The 19,378-nt window shown below is 33.0% G+C and overlaps 1 protein-coding gene and 1 long non-coding RNA gene across 2 annotated transcripts in view; one reads left to right on the top strand and one right to left on the bottom strand.

Annotated features, from left to right (window-relative positions):
- The window catches only part of LOC148045791 (uncharacterized), a 31,433-nt gene extending 18,117 nt beyond the window's left edge, over nt 1-13,316 (bottom strand). Inside the window, exons 1-2 of the long non-coding RNA XR_015696330.1 lie at nt 13,201-13,316; nt 4,429-4,486 (exon numbers count right to left, since the gene is read on the bottom strand). This is a non-coding gene — a long non-coding RNA (uncharacterized LOC148045791). The remainder of the gene's footprint in view (nt 1-4,428; nt 4,487-13,200) is intronic.
- Nucleotides 13,311-17,486, top strand: COMMD3 (COMM domain containing 3). Its single transcript, XM_014056124.2, has 8 exons — nt 13,311-13,581; nt 15,319-15,430; nt 15,515-15,578; nt 15,676-15,710; nt 15,919-15,979; nt 16,061-16,117; nt 16,217-16,276; nt 17,102-17,486. Exons 1-8 carry the CDS (start codon nt 13,443-13,445, stop codon nt 17,159-17,161), a joined length of 588 nt encoding a protein of 195 aa, XP_013911599.1. The 5' UTR covers nt 13,311-13,442; the 3' UTR covers nt 17,162-17,486.
- Nucleotides 17,487-19,378: the final 1,892 nt, after the last annotated feature.

Below are 19,378 nucleotides of genomic sequence, written 5' to 3' on the forward strand. Positions count from 1 at the left end.
AATAAAACATGGACTTCCTAGGAAAATTAACTCCTAACCCTCTTTCCAAATGTAGTCAGGTCAAAAACAGGGCCTAAATAGGATGCCTTTAATGTTTTTCAAGCTTGGCAACTTTAAAATGTGTGGATTTTAGCTCTTACGATGACTGGGAATTCTGGGAATTGAAATCCACACATCTTAAATTTGCCAAGATTGAAGAACACTGCTTTAGAGCAAAACTAACCTAAGCTTAAGGAACAGCTGCTAAGCAGAGCAATTTCAGAACTCATTTTCCCCTAATTTGTTTTGGCCATGGAAAAAAAATCAAACGTGCATATGAGAACATCTCCTCTCTACATCCAAATTCTAATATTTCCTAACGATACAAATATCAGGAAATCAATAGAGTTGACATGCTGTGCCTCAGTATTGGATTTCTTGGAGATACTTATCAAAGATTTTGCCAATCTCACAAAATCTAGATAGAAGCCACCTCAGCTGACAGTAGACACTTGTTTCATGAGTTCATGAGAGACAATTTCTACCCCTGTGCGTAAAAAGGAGCAAATCCCCAAATCTTTCTGCTGGTTCTCACATCTGAACGTTATGGGTATTTGCATAAAATAGCTGTCATGGTATGTAACCACATATAAATACTTCAAATTGGCATTCACAACAAAGGTTACTGGCTTCAAAATGTCAGTGTGACTTAGATGTTGAAAGCCCCTCCCTATTTTAGTATCCTTCACTTGTTTTCTATGCATATAAGAAGAGGCAGGGTTATATCACCTTTGCTGTGTGTGCCCATGCCAGAAAGCAAACTACTGAAGTCTTATCCCATCATTTTTTTTTCAAGTTTCCCAGAATACTGCCATCTGGCTTACTTTAACCTTTTCTGGATTGTAATTATACCCACCTTTGAGTTTTAGGAATGCCTCACAGATCTGTGGGAATGGACATTTTCATATTTTGGGAAATATAAATTATATCTGAGGCTGAAATGTTGGTCTGAAGCATGCTAACTTCCTTTTAAAAATTAATAAAATTCAAAATAAAAATGATTTTGAGATTTTAAAAAATCTGGTAATGGTGGTGGCCGTAGTTGTGGGAACACATTGAGGATCCAGAACTCAGAAAGCAAAATCTAGGTCACATGCCACATACTATTGAGTCCTGCGCCATGGATTACTTTCTTATTGTCTTTCATTTATACCTAATCACTCTTTGTGCCATCTAAGCCTGCAGTGGTTTCCACATATCCTTTTTTCCAAAGCTAATTGTTCATTTTACTAATTTTTTTGCCAGGCTGTATTTGTATAACAATAAAGGAAGGTGCAAGGTAACCCTATCTACCAAACTATATTTAAAATTAACTATTGTACAAAAGAAATATCATATAAAATGAAACCTAAGAAGACCTCTTTTTCATCAGATCAACATGCTGTTTCCAATGGTGGCTCATAACAGCAATCCAAGAATAGATCTTGAGAACAATAATTAAAGCTTTGAAGCCAATTTGGAAAAAAAGCAATCAGTCTAAAAGGAATTAAAATCTTAAATGATCAAACAGAGCTATATGTCACATTTTAATTTTTAAATGCAATTTATAATACACCTTTCAGTAACATCAGTGGAACAAAAATAAACTCTCAAATTATTGTCTATTGGACTGCAGCCTCATTAGATATTCAAAGAACCATGCACCTACAGCTACACAAACAGTTTTAACAATATCTAACATAGTAAAAAGGGGAGGGAAGCTTGACAGTCGAAGAAAATTTAAACATATCTCTGGGGACATCAAGGCTTTTAAATAGGCCTAATACTGTGGGCCTTTCTCTATTCTTTCTGGATGTATTATGTTAGCATTGTTTCCAGAACAATAGTTATAGTAAATAATAATAAATCAATCAAGGATTTTCAATTCATTAAATGTTGATTTTTCAGGACATATCATTTGTGTATGTGTGTATTGGGTTCATTTTTTCATGCATAGGTGTTCTCTTTATAAAAATTGGCTCTAATCAGGCTACATCTGGTCTGATTAAGGCTTTTAAGGGGACACAGTAGTACTGAAATTAAGAGTCCACAGCCAAACTGACGTTGATAGAATTAAGATGTCATAAATTATTTTACTACTTTTCATTGAACCACCTAATGTTTTGCTAATATTTTGTCTAGGACTACTTTTAGCAATTGTTATTATTTATCAAATGTTTTATATATTTACTAATTTGTACATAACCTTTCTTAACCTGAATTCAAACCCAAGGTATTTTACAATTTGAATTCAGTAACTTGAATTCAACTTCAAGTTGCAAATGAAAGAGTTACTTTTATTCTCAGAAAACTTGATATCTAGTACTGGAGCCTACTAGCAGAAGGACAGAACAGAAAAATGCAATCCATTCTTTTTCCTTTTTCTGCCATTTCCTTCATCCAGCAACTTTTTCCATTTTTCCCTCTCTATTGCAGATTTCCAGAGGAACCAAAAGATGGGAAAATTTTACCAAAAGAAAAACTCACCTGGAGAGATTTCCCCACTAATTAAGCCAGGATTGTTTAAAAAGCAAACAAACTCAAATAATTCTATGCTCTGCATAAACGTTTCTAATGTAATAATATAGATTCGGCTGATTTTTCCGACATTTGAACAATTGCAAATATATATTGTGGCAGAAATGTCTTAAAAGTTACATTTCTTTTAAAAGGTTATTTTGAAAATGGAAATATTAAAAAATAAAGTCATCTCTCTCCCTTCCTCCCTCTATACACACACAGACACACACACACTTATAGTTTACAATGTACTGTAATGTATTGGAAAAATTATTAGAAAGAAATATATTTAAATGGTCATCTTTCTTTTTTTCAAAATCAGGCAAGGAATGAATTTATATTTAAATAATTATTTGAACCATTCAAGAACATTAGGGAAGCTGCTAGTTTGTCAGATTTTCATAGTTCCATATGGAAATAGAGAAACAGATGCATTTTAAAAATCCTGAAGATTTTACTTCAGGAAAATTCTTGTTTCACAGCACAGAGAACTATTCAGTTAAGTCAGGATAGTTTTTTTAAAAAAATAAGCAGATTCTGGAAAATACTATACTACACCAATTAAAAATCATCGCTCAACACCAATTTTTAAAAAGTGGAAATTTCCATAGTACTTTCTTCCTATTATATGTAGTATTTTTTTAAATAATGCCCAACCTAATTACAAAAAAATAAAAAATGAACATGAATTTGCTATGTTACTTTTTATACTATTGATGTTAATCAACTTGAAAACTGTAGTATATTATGATAATTGCAGTGTATTCATTAGCATAATTTTGACAAGTAACCAATACTGCTTTATATTCTATACTGCTTTATAAATGTCCGTCTTTCTTGCAGAAAATATAAGCATGCGTGCAAATAATCTCAAACAAATTCATATCTTGATATTTCCATCACCATTAATTATTTGTATTTTAGGGATTATGTATAGCAGACACCTATGTACTGTGAAGCAAGCCTGGTATAAAATAAAATATAGACCATAACATATAACAGGATAGCTAATGTTTTTACTTCATATTCCTTGTGAATTGTTTTGTTTAATAATAACCACTTATACAATGTTATGTATTGTGATTGGTAAGAAATTGTTAAAGTGAATCATTTCAAAAATGTGGAAACTAGATTCCAAATCAGCAGTTTACTTTTATATGAAAACTACAGTATTCTAAAAAAAAAAAACCCACTATGATTATTGTGCAAGATACGGTATTGGTCCTCCAGTACTGTAATATACACTACCAGTAGTTAGTGCACAGATTTGCATCTTTTCATTTTTCTAATTGTGTCAAACAAAAATGAGACAAAGGTAAAACACACAAATACACTTTTGTAAAACACAAGCACTTTTGTAAAATGCATATTTTGCAGAGATTTGTATGTTATTTCAAGGACAATTCAGTTTAGCCTCTTCCATCAAAATTCAGGCAGTTTACTGATAAATGAAATATACCTAAAACTGTTTGTTTTGTTATTCTATGTGTGATTTTTATATTAAAGTCCTTTGCTACAGCCTTTCTCAATCTGGTACTCTCCCAGATAAGTTGGGATCAGAATTCTTGAGAATTCCTATTCTTTATATTTACAATTTAGGTTACAGGTCACTGGCACAGGCATAAATATTTGATCAGAAGTATTGATTTGCTATTGATATAAACAGTTTGCCATTATGCACACTCAAATATGTTCATTTTTAAATTTTAATATGTGATGGTATCAAAAATTGACATCCATAGAAAGGCAAGCTGCAAAATAAATAAATACAGCTATTAAGTTCAGTAAAATAAAATTATTAGGAAGTTCAGCAAAGATCTTTTAGAAGGATTTTTACTAATTATACACTTTCACTTACTGGCTGCAATAAAAGTACTAATGAAAACATACCGGTAGCTTCATTTACTGCATTGCAGATCCTCCATTCTGTGACTTCATCAAAAGTTAACTAGAAGCAGAGTTAAGAAAACAATGTTTCTGTTTGTTATATAAACACAAACTATTTTACCAGCTTGGCCTTTTGCTAAATCACATTGTAGCACCATGACAAACCTAGATTTTAAACATGATGCTTTCCTCACTTTGAGGTTCCTCTGCCTTTACCCCTTCTTTTTAGTTGTTGTCCTTTTATCTCCAAGGAACTTAAGAGATTTGGAAGCTTTTTACTCTAACCAGCAGAAGGCAGAATAACTTTATACCTATCAATCTAAGTTATAAAGATATATAAATTTATGATACTGTCTTGAAACAATTTTATAAATGTCCACTTCCCTCAGTAACTCAACATATTCAGAATAATTGCACATGGAGGGAATTCTTAATTATAGTGAGATTTAAGAACTGTGATTAGAGCTAATTCAGAGTCACACTTATTTGCAAATAAGAATGGACAACCACTATGCTCACTATTCTAAATATATTGAAACATGCTCAGGTTATACTGCTAAATATATAATAGAAAAATTTACGAGCATATATTTGGTAGATGTGTGTGTTTACTTGAAATTTAACATTTATGTAAAACAAGTCTTTACATCTTTATTTTCTCTCTCATCCCTATCAAAGTTTAGAGGACCTTATAGGCCTCCCTCGGACTTTCTGTAAATTCAGATATTCTATGAATTTTTGCTTTTAAGAAATGCTACCTATGAATTACAAAGGGGCAGAGAAGAAACAATCAATATTCAACTTAATAAACAATGTTTTTTAAAAGTATTGATTAATTATGTCCCATTAAGGAGTTTCAACTCTCAGTGACTTTATAAGCAGATATTTCATTTAAGTTCACCAAAATTAGTTCTCCCATAAATTTTAGAGCATTATCAACAAATATGATTCTGTATATTTATATGTTTTGACTTCTGTGGATCTTCCAATTGTTACCATGAGGATAAGACAAAACAGATTTTTTTTTCAAATACGGTTTCAGCTCTTTTATTGTTCCTATGTGGAAAATCTCTTGACAATTCAAATTTTCTTTTAGACTTGAAGGTACATCTGTATTCATAGCAACTTTCTATTGCAAAAATTATTTTATCTGTTTTGATATCTCCACTGCAAAATGAGGCCTAAATATTTAGTGGTATAATAAATTTTAACAGTTTAGTTGTGTTGAATTTTAGTTATAATTGAATAAAAAAATTCAGCTATTTTATTTTTGTCAATTCTTTACTTATTCTGCTATTTGACATTCTTTAAGCAAAAATATGCATTATTTGCAATGTAATTATATTGTTAAGCTCTGAAAATAACTTTTGAGATTTCTGAGACACAATGGTTCGATGAGTTTTGTTAATAGAATTTATTAAAAAGAATACACCTAAAATAACTAGAAAGACGTTTTTAGAAAAAGAACTAATTCAAGAATACATACCTCCTCCTCCAATATATTTTGATTACTATTCAAGAAAGTAAAAAGATCTATATGTAATTTTCTTAACTAAGAGAAAATAAAGAGTGGGATCATTCCTTGTAAATAAGGAAAACCTCTTGTATGTCTTTTCTCTATTGGTGGGCCATAAAGTAATTATTATATTGCAAGAAAGTAGATGGAGTGGAATAGATGAATTAATTATTTTGAAAATATTATGAAATATCTAACTCATAAAAGTACATAAAGAATTAAACTCAATAAAAAATAATTAGAAACATAATATGTTTCTAAATGTCTACTTGTAGTGATTCATTGTCCATTTATACAAAGTTAAAAAAAAACAGAACCAAGATTTTTGGCTCATGTCTTAATATTTTATATTTTGGTGGGGGAGAATTGCTATTTATTTCCTACCAAATTACTTTGGTAGAGGAAGAAATTTTCTATTTTATGCATGTGTTCTAAAGAAAAAAGAATGCAATCTGACTCATTTTATTTGTTCATAGGCTGTGGATTGTGTTTCTGTCTTTGTTTAGCTGTGCTTCAAGTGATTAGGAGAGTGGCATCCTTTTCTTTTTACAATACAGAGTGAGAGAAAGAATTTTCTAACCAAAAAAACAGACTTCAGAGCATTCCATCAGTCAAATCAAGCTTTTAAAACATCACTAATAGTGGAATCTTTCATTAAGTCTCATCAGAGAGAAATCATATTCAGTTTAAAAGTCTTTCTAATATTATAATTATTTTGCCAAAATTAGCTCCTCCAATTCTTTCCCATAGATTAGAATTATACATAAGAAATATGTATTTCTTTCTGAAAGGCATTTCATAAAATGCCTTTCAGAGACGTTTTATTTTAATTTATAAGCTTTATTGCTATTACTTTGGGGTAATTTTATTTCAATGTTTAGATAGGTCCCATTAATATCTATATTCAGTTTTAACTACATTATTTTCTCAGAGTGTGAAAAGTGCTCTGCTTAATTGGCTAATTTGTTCACAAATCATACAGTATTTCATTTGTTTTATTCTGCAAGAGCCCCCCCCCCCACTAGGCAAGAACAAACACGCAAACATGCTCTCCAATATTACATTTTATTGAACAACAAACATAAACTGAGATGTTAGGCCTCACAAAATTTGAGAACAATATACTATATTAATTCCGTATAATACCTGTTTCACTTTATACATCTCTGATTTACAGTTGCAAGTTTCCTATCTTTTTTTTCCCCGTACATGGGTATATTTGTACAGAAGACAATATTTGGACTACTCTTTTCTTCTATTTCTTTCTTATATATAAAAAAATTAAAACTCAGCATCATCAATAGATTTGTGATTTCAAAGTCCTTCCCTCCTCAACATTCATTTTGATGACAACAAAGTATCAAAATAAAAATATTACCTCAATGTATATTAGTGATAATTTTTTGCTTCATGAAATTATAATTAACAAAGCATTATGTTGTATGCACCAAGTTTAATTCACAGGAGATAAAGTCCCAGATGTTGGAGTTGAGAGCTACTCCTCTTTGGATAAACTATTAAGTATAGGACATTCTCCATGATTATTATCGTCTACTTGGTGCAGAGACCATTAGGAAAAACAGATGGGAATGTAAGCTTTCTTGCAAGCCATTAAAAGATGCAGAGAAAAGCAAATACATGTTCTATAAAGGGTCCATAATTTTTCTAAAAAATTATGACCTCTGAAATCTGCCAATTCTTGATAGTTATTGAAAAATATTTTTGTGTATGTGACTTTCTATGCTGATGTATAACTATCAGACTGTCTTCATAGTGCATAGTCTTTGCTAGAAAATATTGTGACAACTGTGTGGTCTCACTTCTCTAAACAAATCTAACAGTGTTTAGTATTTATCTTAAACTCCTTCAGATTAGTGCCTGTGCTGAACAAAGCAATACTTTCCAATTACAATTAATGTTGTATTTAAGTAGGCCACAATATTGTGGTTTTGCTCAAAAGATTAGATACACTGCAATTCTTAGACTTTTGCAAGAAGTAGCTCCCACACCTAACCCATTAAACATGTAAAAAATACAATTTCCATTTACTAATTGAGCAGTTATGGTCTCCCTGATATTTATGACTAGTTCCTTTAAGAATCTGTATAAAAATGATACATTTCAGAGGCTGCACAGCAAGCAGACCAATCTGTTGAAAGAAAACCCTAACAACCTGTCAACGGTCACTGGCAAGTGAAAAAATAATGGCAGCAAATACTATAAAAACAGGTCAACTTACTAGCAAAATAGTAGCTGCTACTGATTTGCTAATTATTGATTTTAATAATTGTGTCCTACGTGGAATATGAAACTTTGATGCATTTCTTAGTTGTGAACATTCTTTGTACATGCAATTTTTCTGACAGTCCTTGGTCACTTCTACTTTTGAACAGTCAGACTTCCAACTGTGCCAAGTCAGTTGCATTTTTCCCCCAGAAGTGTATACCTATTGTAATTATAAAAATAAGGGTGCTCATACGTTTGCAAGATTAGAGTCCTTCATAGAATGTCCTATAGGTCAAAGAACCTCAAGTAGGAAAAAATTAAGGTTAACAAAAAATCCCATTATGCATCCATTTTTGAGACACATAAATATAATGTGACTAATACATATGTATTTAGAAATAAACATCTTGGGCAGGATAAATGAGCATCAGAGCTTAGCTAAACAAACAATAAATATTTTTTAACTTTAAAAAATCCTTAACATTTTTTCTCCAATATTTTTAATCACATCGGAACATTTTTCTCCCAATAGCTTTAATCATATTAAATCTAAGGTAATATAATAAAAATGTTATTTTATTAACCCACAATTCATATATGTCAGCTTGCTTGCCTGCTTGCCAATGCTTCTTTGTGAGATAAAAATAATTCTAAAAAATGATTTTTAAAATGATGAATGTATAATTGTACCTTTTATTCAAACCATTTTATCTTTTACAAATACTTTGCATTGTCTCCAAGATAAATTACAAAGCACCCTTACATGGTTTATAAACTTGATTTCAAGATAAATGTACATATGCTAGCAATCTAATATGTAATCTGTGTGTACTAGGGCTTGATTGATTTGTATGTAGAATAAATTACATCATAAGGAATATACTTTATATCAAACAGGAATATGCTTTATATCAAACAGTATCAATCTAAACAGAATTGTTGAACAGACACTGTCTCTGATAATGTGAAAAAATCCATTGAATTATACTTATTTTATTATTGACTTCCTTCCAAGAGTTCTAAGTATTTTAATATGTTTTGTTAGAAATGATGCAACATTTCTTCATTGTTTCATGGTCTTCCTGATCTGGAGCAAGTTAAGAATGTTCTATGAATTGGTCCTGCTCATGCCACTACTTCCCTCACAATACCTTTACAAAATGGGTTTTTAGAATTCACTATAGTAAAGAGGCTCAAGTGTTGCACCAGCTCTAGGATTCTCTAACCAAATCCATTCCAGATTGTGAGTAAAAATATCATCCTATGTAACCTTAGACATTCTTATAATTAAGCGTTAAATGTGAGAAAAGATAAGGAAGTGGTATTATAAATGATGCTGTATTTCAGTCAATATTTCTTTCAAATTGCCCCTCCTTGTTTCTTTAAACAGCTTCATTCTATATATGGAGAGATAGAAAATGAGACTATTTTGTTTATGGTCTATAATCTCAAAAGAGTAAAGATTAGCATGAATTTATTCTACTGAATCCATACTTAAGATCTGAGCCTATGTACCCTAGTATTCACTTTTTCCTGCTCTTGAAATTCCTTTTTCTCACCTGATCTCTTTTACTTAATTAACAATACTTTTATTCTTTAAGAATCAAAGCTACCCTTCCAAAAATTAAAAATGAAGTTAAAACTGTTATGTTTACAAATATTTTTATTATGGTCTATGTATTTCTAGGCCACTTACAAAAAAAACCAAATTTAACATAAAGAAAACATTAATTGGCAAATTAAAAATAATGAATTCAGATTAAAAATTAAAATTCTGGGAAAATAAATTAGTAATTGCCTGTGTTGCAATTATAATAGTTTAATGTAAGCATTTCAGAATTTAAATTGCACCTCAGTTTGAAAGGCAAATATCATCTCCAAAGTTAAGAATAATTTTTAATATTTTTGTAATGTTAATTTGGGGAAAATATCATTATGGATAACTATAATAGCGAGAGAATTCACACTGTTTGCATAATATCAAAGAATTATAATTATAAATCCTGCAATTATAATTATGAACGTGTGTATGTTAAAATTTGCAGTGTTCTTCCCATAAAAAGGAGTATAAAAGTATTTATAAGGAGGATTTTCTTTTCTTTATAATTTCAACACTCAATTGTAGAGATAGAGAACACTTAAAAAGTTGCTTGTTTTTAAATAGTTTTAAATATTAAAGCAATGTCATGCACATATAAATAAAATCACTAAGTCAGTGGGCTAATAGTTTATGGAATCACTGACTCATCACTGACTGATCATTTTTTTAGAATCAAGTTATATAGATTCTCTTTTCCTCTAAATGAATAAGAACCAAAAGTCCAAATCAGTATCATATGTAAAATGAGTATCAAGAATTGTTGCTAACTGACAACTTCTCTTTTAAACCATTAGTCCCATTTAAACAGCATCAATAACGGTACAAAAACTTAAATACAAATCTCCCTGGATATGAAAAAAAATTGAAATAATCCAAAATTGAATACAAAAAAATCTCTGCCATTATTTATGTTTAGAAAGTCATGCCATATTTACTGAAATGTTAATTTCCTATTAACAACCAAAGAATCAAAACAATCATTTTAAAAACTCCAGTTATGTGCTATGCCACAGTTTAATCAGCTCATGCTATGCAGTATTTTCAATAGAAACGCATGGATTCTGTTTTATAATTACCCTGAGAAAAACAGGCTGTAAGCTGATAGTTAATTTTAAATAATAATAAATGCAGCCATTATCTATTTTTATTCCCTTAGACTTGTCTGAAAGAACCTTAAGATGTGTACCAGTCTTATTAAGTTTTCAAAATAGCATTAAATGTTTTGTTATGGGGGATTTCCATGTGGTAGTCATAATGTAAGTAAGGCTTGTGATTTTCTTTTTGTATGCAGAGCAATACCTTGAAACAAAAGAGACAGTATGCACTGAAGAAACTAGTCACAAAATTGGTAAAATAGGATAATGCAAATACAACAAGAGGCCTTTGAATCCCAAAAAGTTAAACCAACACATCTAAAGGAAATTTTGCTTGAGCAAAACATGGGGATTTGTGATTTATTTATGATGGGAATTGGCAGGTATACCTATGAAATTTTAAACATACATACATACATACATACATACATACATACATACATACATACACACACAGACAGGCAGACAGGCAGACAGACATAGAAATAGATATATTTGTGCATCCCTATAAATTTGAATGGTACATTAACCACACCTGCATTAGAATATGGAATGCAAAATATGTTACCTATTGCCATGGGAACATCCTAATCATGGTGGAATCCATGATCCCTTCAAAACTAATGAAACACTTATCACTAAATGAACTGGGTAGAAGTTCCACTAAATTGAACAGGGTTGACTCCCCAAAGCAGCCTGAATTATTTTGTAAAGCAACATTTATTCAGTGTCCTTGCCATCTATTTATAATAGGACTACTAAAAATATGAAATAAACAAATAAACAACAACGATCAAATGATACCTGAGGTTTGTATAAAATAATTAATGATGAATTCACACATCCACAAGAAAATAGCAGATATTGCTGTTTGTAAATCAATTTAGTTATTCACCAGTAGGCTTCTACCAAGTTAGTTTAGTTATTTAGGGCAACCACAAAAAATGTTTTCTTTAACTCAAGTTCTCTCATGGACATATTGGTGCAGTTTTCTTGGAGGTATTTTGCCACTGCCTTCTTCATTTCACCTTTCTAGTAAAGCCTACAATAAAGGAATTTCTTTGGCCACCCCTCCAAATATCAGTCAGGACACTCTGCTTTTCATGATTGGCTAAGTGTTGAAAAGTCAACAAACTGAGTAGTCATATAAATAAAAAAATCTAAATCCCTTATAAAATCCACTTAGAAATTTACAAAAGTGACTTAAGGGGAATTGCGTTAGCAGTCCACATCCACTCACTCAAATTCTAGCAAGAAACAGGTAATATCTCTCTTGAATGTGCCTCATAATTTGATTTTTAATGTTTTATAACATTTTTCTAATTACAATATTTTTCTAACCACCTTTGCAACCAAGATGGTTCATAAAAAATAATCAAACTGTCAACTTGCCTTAATGTTTTCATAATTATATGTTCAATTCAACTAATGTAGTCATAATAGTTTAATTAGGAATACAGTTTCAAAAGATAGGTAAGTAGAGTTAGATTAGATAGATAGATAGATAGATAGATAGATAGATAGATAGATAGATAGATAGATAGATAGATAGATAGAATTTGAACATGTCTTACTCTCCCGATTCTCAAGCATACTTCTTTCTTGTTAAGTTCGCTTATTATATGAATTAACTTTATCTGCAAACCTAAATGCAAATGAAGCAGGATACAATCATAGAATGGTACCTTTATTAAAAAATCAGTAAAGTTTAATATTTGCAGAGTATGAGTGAACTCAAGAAAATTGTACTGTATGAAAATTTGCCTTGCCTTTTAATGTTCTACATAAATCTAACCTATTAGACAATGATAAATGAATAGCTGTAATGTTTTAGACAATGATAAATGATAGCAAAAATATTTGTATTTTTCAGAGAAAAGAAAATAAGAAAATATGGCCATTTATAAGAGATTTGTAGGTTATGACGTTCTGCCAGCATATAAAATAGACTAAGAAATATTATGTAAATAATAACAGCCAGACGCAAGAAAATCAAAGGAGATATTTAACGACAGTTATCATTTTTAATTTGCAATGGCTTTTGAGGTGTAGGATATATTTTACCATTCTGAACGTATAAAATTTTTTGCTCATAAATTCAGTTCCAAAGTTGCAGAACGAAAAACAAAAGGCCTGTTGCGTGATTGGAGGAACCTATTGAGCGTTCAGAGCCACGCTGTTTGAATCATTTTCCGGGCCGATTCCATATAAGAATCGAAAGTAAGATTTCGATCCTCCTCATCTATTGCATCGCGACCGCGATCCTTTAAAAGGTTAAAATGTAAGATATGTAGCCAGACAAGTCTTTTTTCACCGAGAAGAAAAGGAAGATGGCTGACCTTGTATTTGAGATAGGAAATACAACACTACCGGAGAGCTTAATGGAAACGGGCGGATGGGATCGCAGGGAAAGGGTTTAGGGTTTTAGTACAGGCAGCCCACAACAAGGAAGCAGAGCCGGAGTCAACCATCCGGATCTGCAACAATCGGCCGCCGCCGCTACCGCTTTCCTTCGGCTGCAGGATCAGCTGAGCGCGGCTATCACGTGGGCGGCGTGTCGAAGGTCACAGCTCGGCTCACAATGGAGCTTTCGGAGCCTGTGCAAAGCGGCTTACAGATCCTGGCTGATCCGGGTAGCTTCTCGCTCCGAGCTTTCCAGGCTCTGCTCCAGGCTGCCTTCCAGAGCTTGCTCAATGGACAGGCCGAGGAGGCCGTTTTCGGTGAGTGCTAAGATCCGGGCTCGATCTTCCGGCCGCCGGCGAGGAAGAGAGCTGCTCGCTCTCTGAAAGGGGACTTGGGCTCTTGTCGAGGGAAGCGTGGCGGAGGAGGCTGTTCCTGCACGGCTGGTCGCTCTTGCTTCGGCGCTGCTCTGATCCTGACGCCTGGGCTGCTTCTCTGCGGCGGCCACAGCCGTTTCCCGTCAAATGCAGGAAGTCTCCCCCGTGCTGCGCCGGGCTCAGATGGTGCACTGCGCCCTCGCCCTCCTTTTGTTTCTTTCGGGGTTTTGCTCTCATTGCTGGTTTTCTCCATTTCCCTGCGGTTGTCACTTCCTTGCAAAATGCAAGGGTGCCTCTCGTTTTTTTATGGCCTAAAAGCGAAGGTAAAGCCTCCCGCTCTCCCGAAAGCAGACCGAAAGAAGAGAAGGTGCCATTTGGAGAGCGTTTCCTTCGACTTTCTTGGCGGTCGTGGTCGGTTGGTTTTTACTGTTTTGTTTTCTGATCCGGCGAGGTACATTGACAGTCGGAAGTAATTCTTGCAAAAAATCAAAGCAGCAAGCGGGTGGATATACTTGAGGAAAGCACCGAGCTGGGTTTGGGACCTGGATCCCGCAGGCTTTGTTTTGTTGATCATGTGATAGTGTGATATTATTCTTTCGAATTGTTCACTGGCAGTAATAAATGAATCGTTCTTAATCTCGCCGCTGAAAAGCGCCGCTCATTTGTTTTGATGCTTTTGTTTCTCGATTTTTTGTTTGTTTGCTTCTTCAAATCGAAATTCTCCGGCGATTGGGCTTCGTCAGCTGCTTGCCAAACTGCGGGGCTTGTTGTGGGTAGGCCGGCCGTCTTTCGCAAGAGAAAAACGGCTCGAGTTTGCCTGGAGAAGAGCTCTGCGGGAGCTGGGGCTGAATACGCGCGCGGCCTCCGATAGGTGCTCGTTTGAATTGCAACTTTGGAAAAGCAGTTCGGATTTCTTAAATGGGACGCGGCGAAAAAAAAAGGAAAAGAAAAATCAGAAAAGTTGAGCTGTGAAGGGGGAGGATTAGAGACACGGTGTTTTGAGCACTATTGTTTAAAAAGCGAAATTACACACTTAACTCCCTCTAGCACTCAGAATTTTTTTTTTACAGGGTTATCTAGACTTGGAGAAAGTCTCCTCCTTAGTTGGCAAAATGCTTTTTACTTTTCTTCCTCTCCTCCAGAGCGACAAGATCGCAATTTTCTGAAAATATAAATGTCTACTGACATTCATCAATCTTCCCAAATTCTGTTTGCCAGAATTCAAGGAATGGATGGCAGTGAGTGGGAAAATACAGGAGACACTCCTGGGGTAATGAATGAGTTCCATTCCTTTCTTCTGTACTTTCTGGCTGTTGGGGAAAAACCGAGATCTAGTTGTTGCTAGAAATAACTAATATCATGTTTCAGATCTTGGGGAAATTTTTCACATTTGAAATGAAATGAACCTCAAATTCCAATATTTAATTTCTTATAAAGAGAGATCTATGAAAAGAAATCCTTCCACCAATATTGTGTTTAGAATGGTAACTAAATTGTTTCAATGTAATAGCTTTCTGTTTGCTCAGCTGCTATAATTGCACGGAAGAGTGTGTGTGTGTGTGTGTATGGGATATTCTATCTATCTATCTATCTATCTATCTATCTATCTATCTATCTATCTATCTATCTATCTATCTATCTCCTCCTGACATATGTCATCAACCATTCATTTATTTTTAGATTACCCAGATTTGGAAAATATTGACCCAGCAATATTAAAATACTGCCACGCAGCAACTACCACTTGTATAATAGAAGCTGGAAAGCAAAAAGCTGACCAATCTATTATAAGGTATCCTAAAACTCTTCAACTTAAAAAAAATGTGTTTGACTTATATTAGATTTATTGGTTAACACATCTTACTTTTCCTTTTAGTACCTATCTCGAAGACTGTAAACTTGGCAGAGAAAGAATTGAAAAATTTTGCACTGAATATCAGGTTTTCAAACACATTTTATCTTTTTAATACCATCCATTAAATTTTGTGTAATCTGTACTGTTGATATGCTCTATTTTTATCCTTTTCCTTTTTGTAGAAACATAAGGATACCTTGGAAATCATATTGGGAAGGTATGTCCAAGGAAGTTATAGTGATCGTCCAACTTTTAAATGCATCTTAAAGTAATAAATGTATTCACAAGTTATCTAATTGGGGTAACTTAGTCCATGAAACCCCAATTAATACATTGCTCTTACTGGTGTTTGTTATCTGTAAAATCTCACAACAGTTTTGTGGTTCAACATATCTTAGCCTAATAGATATTCATTATGTTTTCAGTATAGGCAGATGTCCACTACATATAACTGATGTTTGTTGGCGTTTGGAATATCAAATAAAGGTAATTTAAATAAAATGTGTATTAATTTTCTTTCTTTTTAATTTGCAAAACTTACTTTTTCTTTATGTCTTATCACTTTAGACTAATCAACTTCATAAAAATTATCGCCCTGCCTATTTGATGACCTTAAAAGTGGAGGTATTACATAAATCCAGAAATTCAAATATTAGTAGATCATGATTGTTTTAATTTTTGTTACTTATTAGGAACTAATGTTTGGGATTTTTGTTATTTTAGAATAATGATTCAAGATCTCATCAGGACATTAATTTTAGTTGTTCTATGGAGCAATTGCAGGTATTTATCCTCCACTTTTTGTGTACTGATACTGAGTAGTACCAAACCTTATAAAAGTCCCCCCCCCAAAAAACCCAAAGTCTAATCTTTCAAACTATAAATTGCTACAGAAATACTAGCTTTTCTACTTTTTCAATGATATTTCAATATTAAATATCTGCACCACACAAAAATATTATTTTTAGCAGAATGCGTGGAACCTCTTTCAAATGTGTTAAATTAGATGAACTTCATTTCCTATATTATATACTTGAATGTGTAATTTAATATGAGAATGGAATTTGACTTATTTGGCTTTATTTAAATTACATTGATATCTGAATCTCCATTATCCACAGCTAATTTATTCTAAAATCAAAGCAACTAATCTGAGAATAATTAATAATATGAAGTTGCAATCTCATGCATTAGAAGTAAGTTTATTAGTAAGCTAATAAACACTGATAACAAAAAAGGAATAAATTAGTCAAAATCAGAGAAATTAAGAAATAAGCAACTGTGTACAATTTCATATTTTTTCAAAATTTGTGTGTGTGTGTGTAAGAATTTGTTGTTTTCTGTTATTTGACAAATAAGAAAAAGTTTGTATTAGTTACTTATTAGTTACTATTTGCCCCGGTTTAAACTCCTTTATTTTGTATGTGATAAAGCACATTCATGATATACTCTATCAGAAAGATGTTTCAGTATTTCTTTAAAATATCAATGGCAAAAATGCATTCTTAAATCATTGGAAATTTTGGTATAAAGAAAACTTCTAATATTGCATAGAATTAGTTATTTATAGCAAAATATTTTTTCTTAGGCTCTTATTCTATGTTTTAGGATTTAGTGGGAAAGTTAAAAGATGCAGCTAAAAGTCTAGAAAGAACAACTCAACTATAATTACAGACTTGACAATCAACTGGATTGAAGAAGAAAAGAAAATGCTTGCTTCTTTGACTATATGATGAACTTTTTTATTGGTTTTATTTAATGGAACTGTGATACATGTTTGACAAAATAGAAATTGATTTTTTATTTTCTAAATAACATTACAAGTTTGTGTGCAATAAAAACTGTTGAGCTTGTTTAACTGTAGCATATCTTTTTAGTTAACTGTAAACTTAAAATATCTGCTTGTGTTTCAGTTTTGCCCTTTTTAAAAAATATATCTTTAATTTTACCATTTTTTTACTTTATCATCTAATAAATGAGAATATAAATCTGATTTGTGTGTCTTATCTGATTATAATAATGAGTTGGGAGGGATTGGATTCCCAGGAGTTACATTATTCCCAGAAGACCTGCTCAACAACACCCATGTTAAAGAGGTATATAGAGTTCTGGGTTTAAAGTCATTCTATTGTAATAAAGTTATCACTTTGCTTGCACCTCATTTGGTGAAGGCCAGTTCCTGCTGTTCCTCCCCCTTTTTATGTTGGAATTATTTACATGAAAATTTGAGAAGGTCTATTCATTCATGTCCTTTAACTTGGCTTGACTTATTAAATATTCAATCATTTCTGTAAATAGAAAATTGTTGGAGTGTTCTGAATTGCAGCAGTTGAGTGGCTATAAATAGAATATGACCAGTCTTGTCTCCATGGCTCTGTTCTTCCCAAAACAAAAAATCTTATCCCCAAGTCACAGTGTCGGTTGAACTTATTAATTACACACCTAGCCAAGAAGAGAGGCAGCAGTGTCAATCTGGTGTATTTGGAGGGTGGGATGCACAAAGTTCTCATTTTCCTTCCATCTTCTATGTGCTTTTTGCTATGTGGAAAGGATGGGAAATCTAAAGGAGGAGACAGCTGTGAGAATTATCCCAATAAGGATGCAGAGGCAAAGGAATTAAAACTTGTCCGATGGTGCCACCAAGTTAGAAAAATCTCTATATATACATTGGTCTTAACTCTGTGGTGTAGTACAAAATATATTCTGAGGCACAAAATGTGGCTTGCAAGGAGGTAGAAGGAAACTCAGCACCCTAGCTCTGATTCTGTTACTTTTTAACAACAATAATTCTGCCACATAAAGGTTGCTTGCTTAATAACCTACCATCTACTGCAATTGTCCCACTAATTAACCATAGTGAGAAAAGTATTATTGTCCTCATCTTCATAGCCATGAGGGTGTGCAAACAACGGAATGCCTTAACCTAAACTTCAATCTCTGGGCAATAGCCACCCTTGAAAGTTTAAAGTCCGGGCATCTGGAGGGAACCACACCTATAGCACAGTAGCAAGAAAGTCTTCATATATTTTTTACTCCTTAACAGGATGTTTTTAATGGATGGGAAGAACAAAGTGGAAAAATCTTTTTAACCTTGGGTCATTTGAAACCATGAGATAGTCTGGGGATAATGGATTTTCTTTCACTAAATATTTTGCTCAGTACCACCACTCTCTTTTCTATTTCCTATTTTGCTAGGCAGCTTTCCATAAATTGTTGCCTTCCAGCTGTATTTTATATCAAGCCGCCTATATGTTTGCAGGGAATGGTGGAGACTGAAATTCCAACACATTTGAGGGAGAGTGACAGGTCAGAAAAGACTATTAAGGAAATACATTTTCTGGTCTATCGTGACCAAGCGACAACTAGTCCTTATAGTGGTCCCAGTTACATTCTATTCAGAGTGCTAAGCCGTTCCTATATACTTCCCCCCCCCCCCCAACCTAAACACAAGGCAGGGAAAGTCTATAAAAGTGGTAGGACCTACTTTTCCGTTTGACTGCTGCATATGTTGTTCTGAAGTTGAAAGTTAATCAAATCTTGGATTGAACAAAATTGTACAATGAAATCTACAGCATGATCCTGACCTGGATTTCCTTCTCTGGTGGAGGTTTGACACATGTGAAATAATGCTTTCCAGGAATATTTCCTTTCCTTTTCCATCATTTTCCTGGAGATGAATATAAGGATATTTTTTAACCATTGTCTTCAGTTTCCCGATCTCTGCAGGATCTCAGAGTGGCAATATTGTGTCCAAATTAACACATTCATATAGATCAAAAAAGCCCTCTTTCATTAGAGTCTCTTTTGGATGGCTGGTTGCAGATGATACTTTTAATATAAGTAAATAGTTGACAACAGGATGATAGTGTTTGTCAGGATGCTTGC

The sequence above is a fragment of the Thamnophis sirtalis genome, unplaced genomic scaffold (assembly GCF_051295495.1).
Source record: "Thamnophis sirtalis isolate CommonGarterSnake01/CBP01778 unplaced genomic scaffold, rThaSir2_p1.2 scaffold_4, whole genome shotgun sequence".
In the NCBI taxonomy this organism is placed as follows: Eukaryota; Metazoa; Chordata; class Lepidosauria; order Squamata; family Natricidae; genus Thamnophis; species Thamnophis sirtalis.

Bases quoted from the DNA above. Each gene is read 5' to 3' on its own strand.
- COMMD3 (XM_014056124.2), top strand. From the start codon at position 13,443: ATGGAGCTTTCGGAGCCTGTGCAAAGCGGCTTACAGATCCTGGCTGAT. The intron at 13,582-15,318 runs GTGAGTGCTAAG...ATTTATTTTTAG, and splicing joins GGCCGAGGAGGCCGTTTTCG to ATTACCCAGATTTGGAAAAT. The intron at 15,579-15,675 runs GTTTTCAAACAC...TCCTTTTTGTAG, and splicing joins AATTTTGCACTGAATATCAG to AAACATAAGGATACCTTGGA.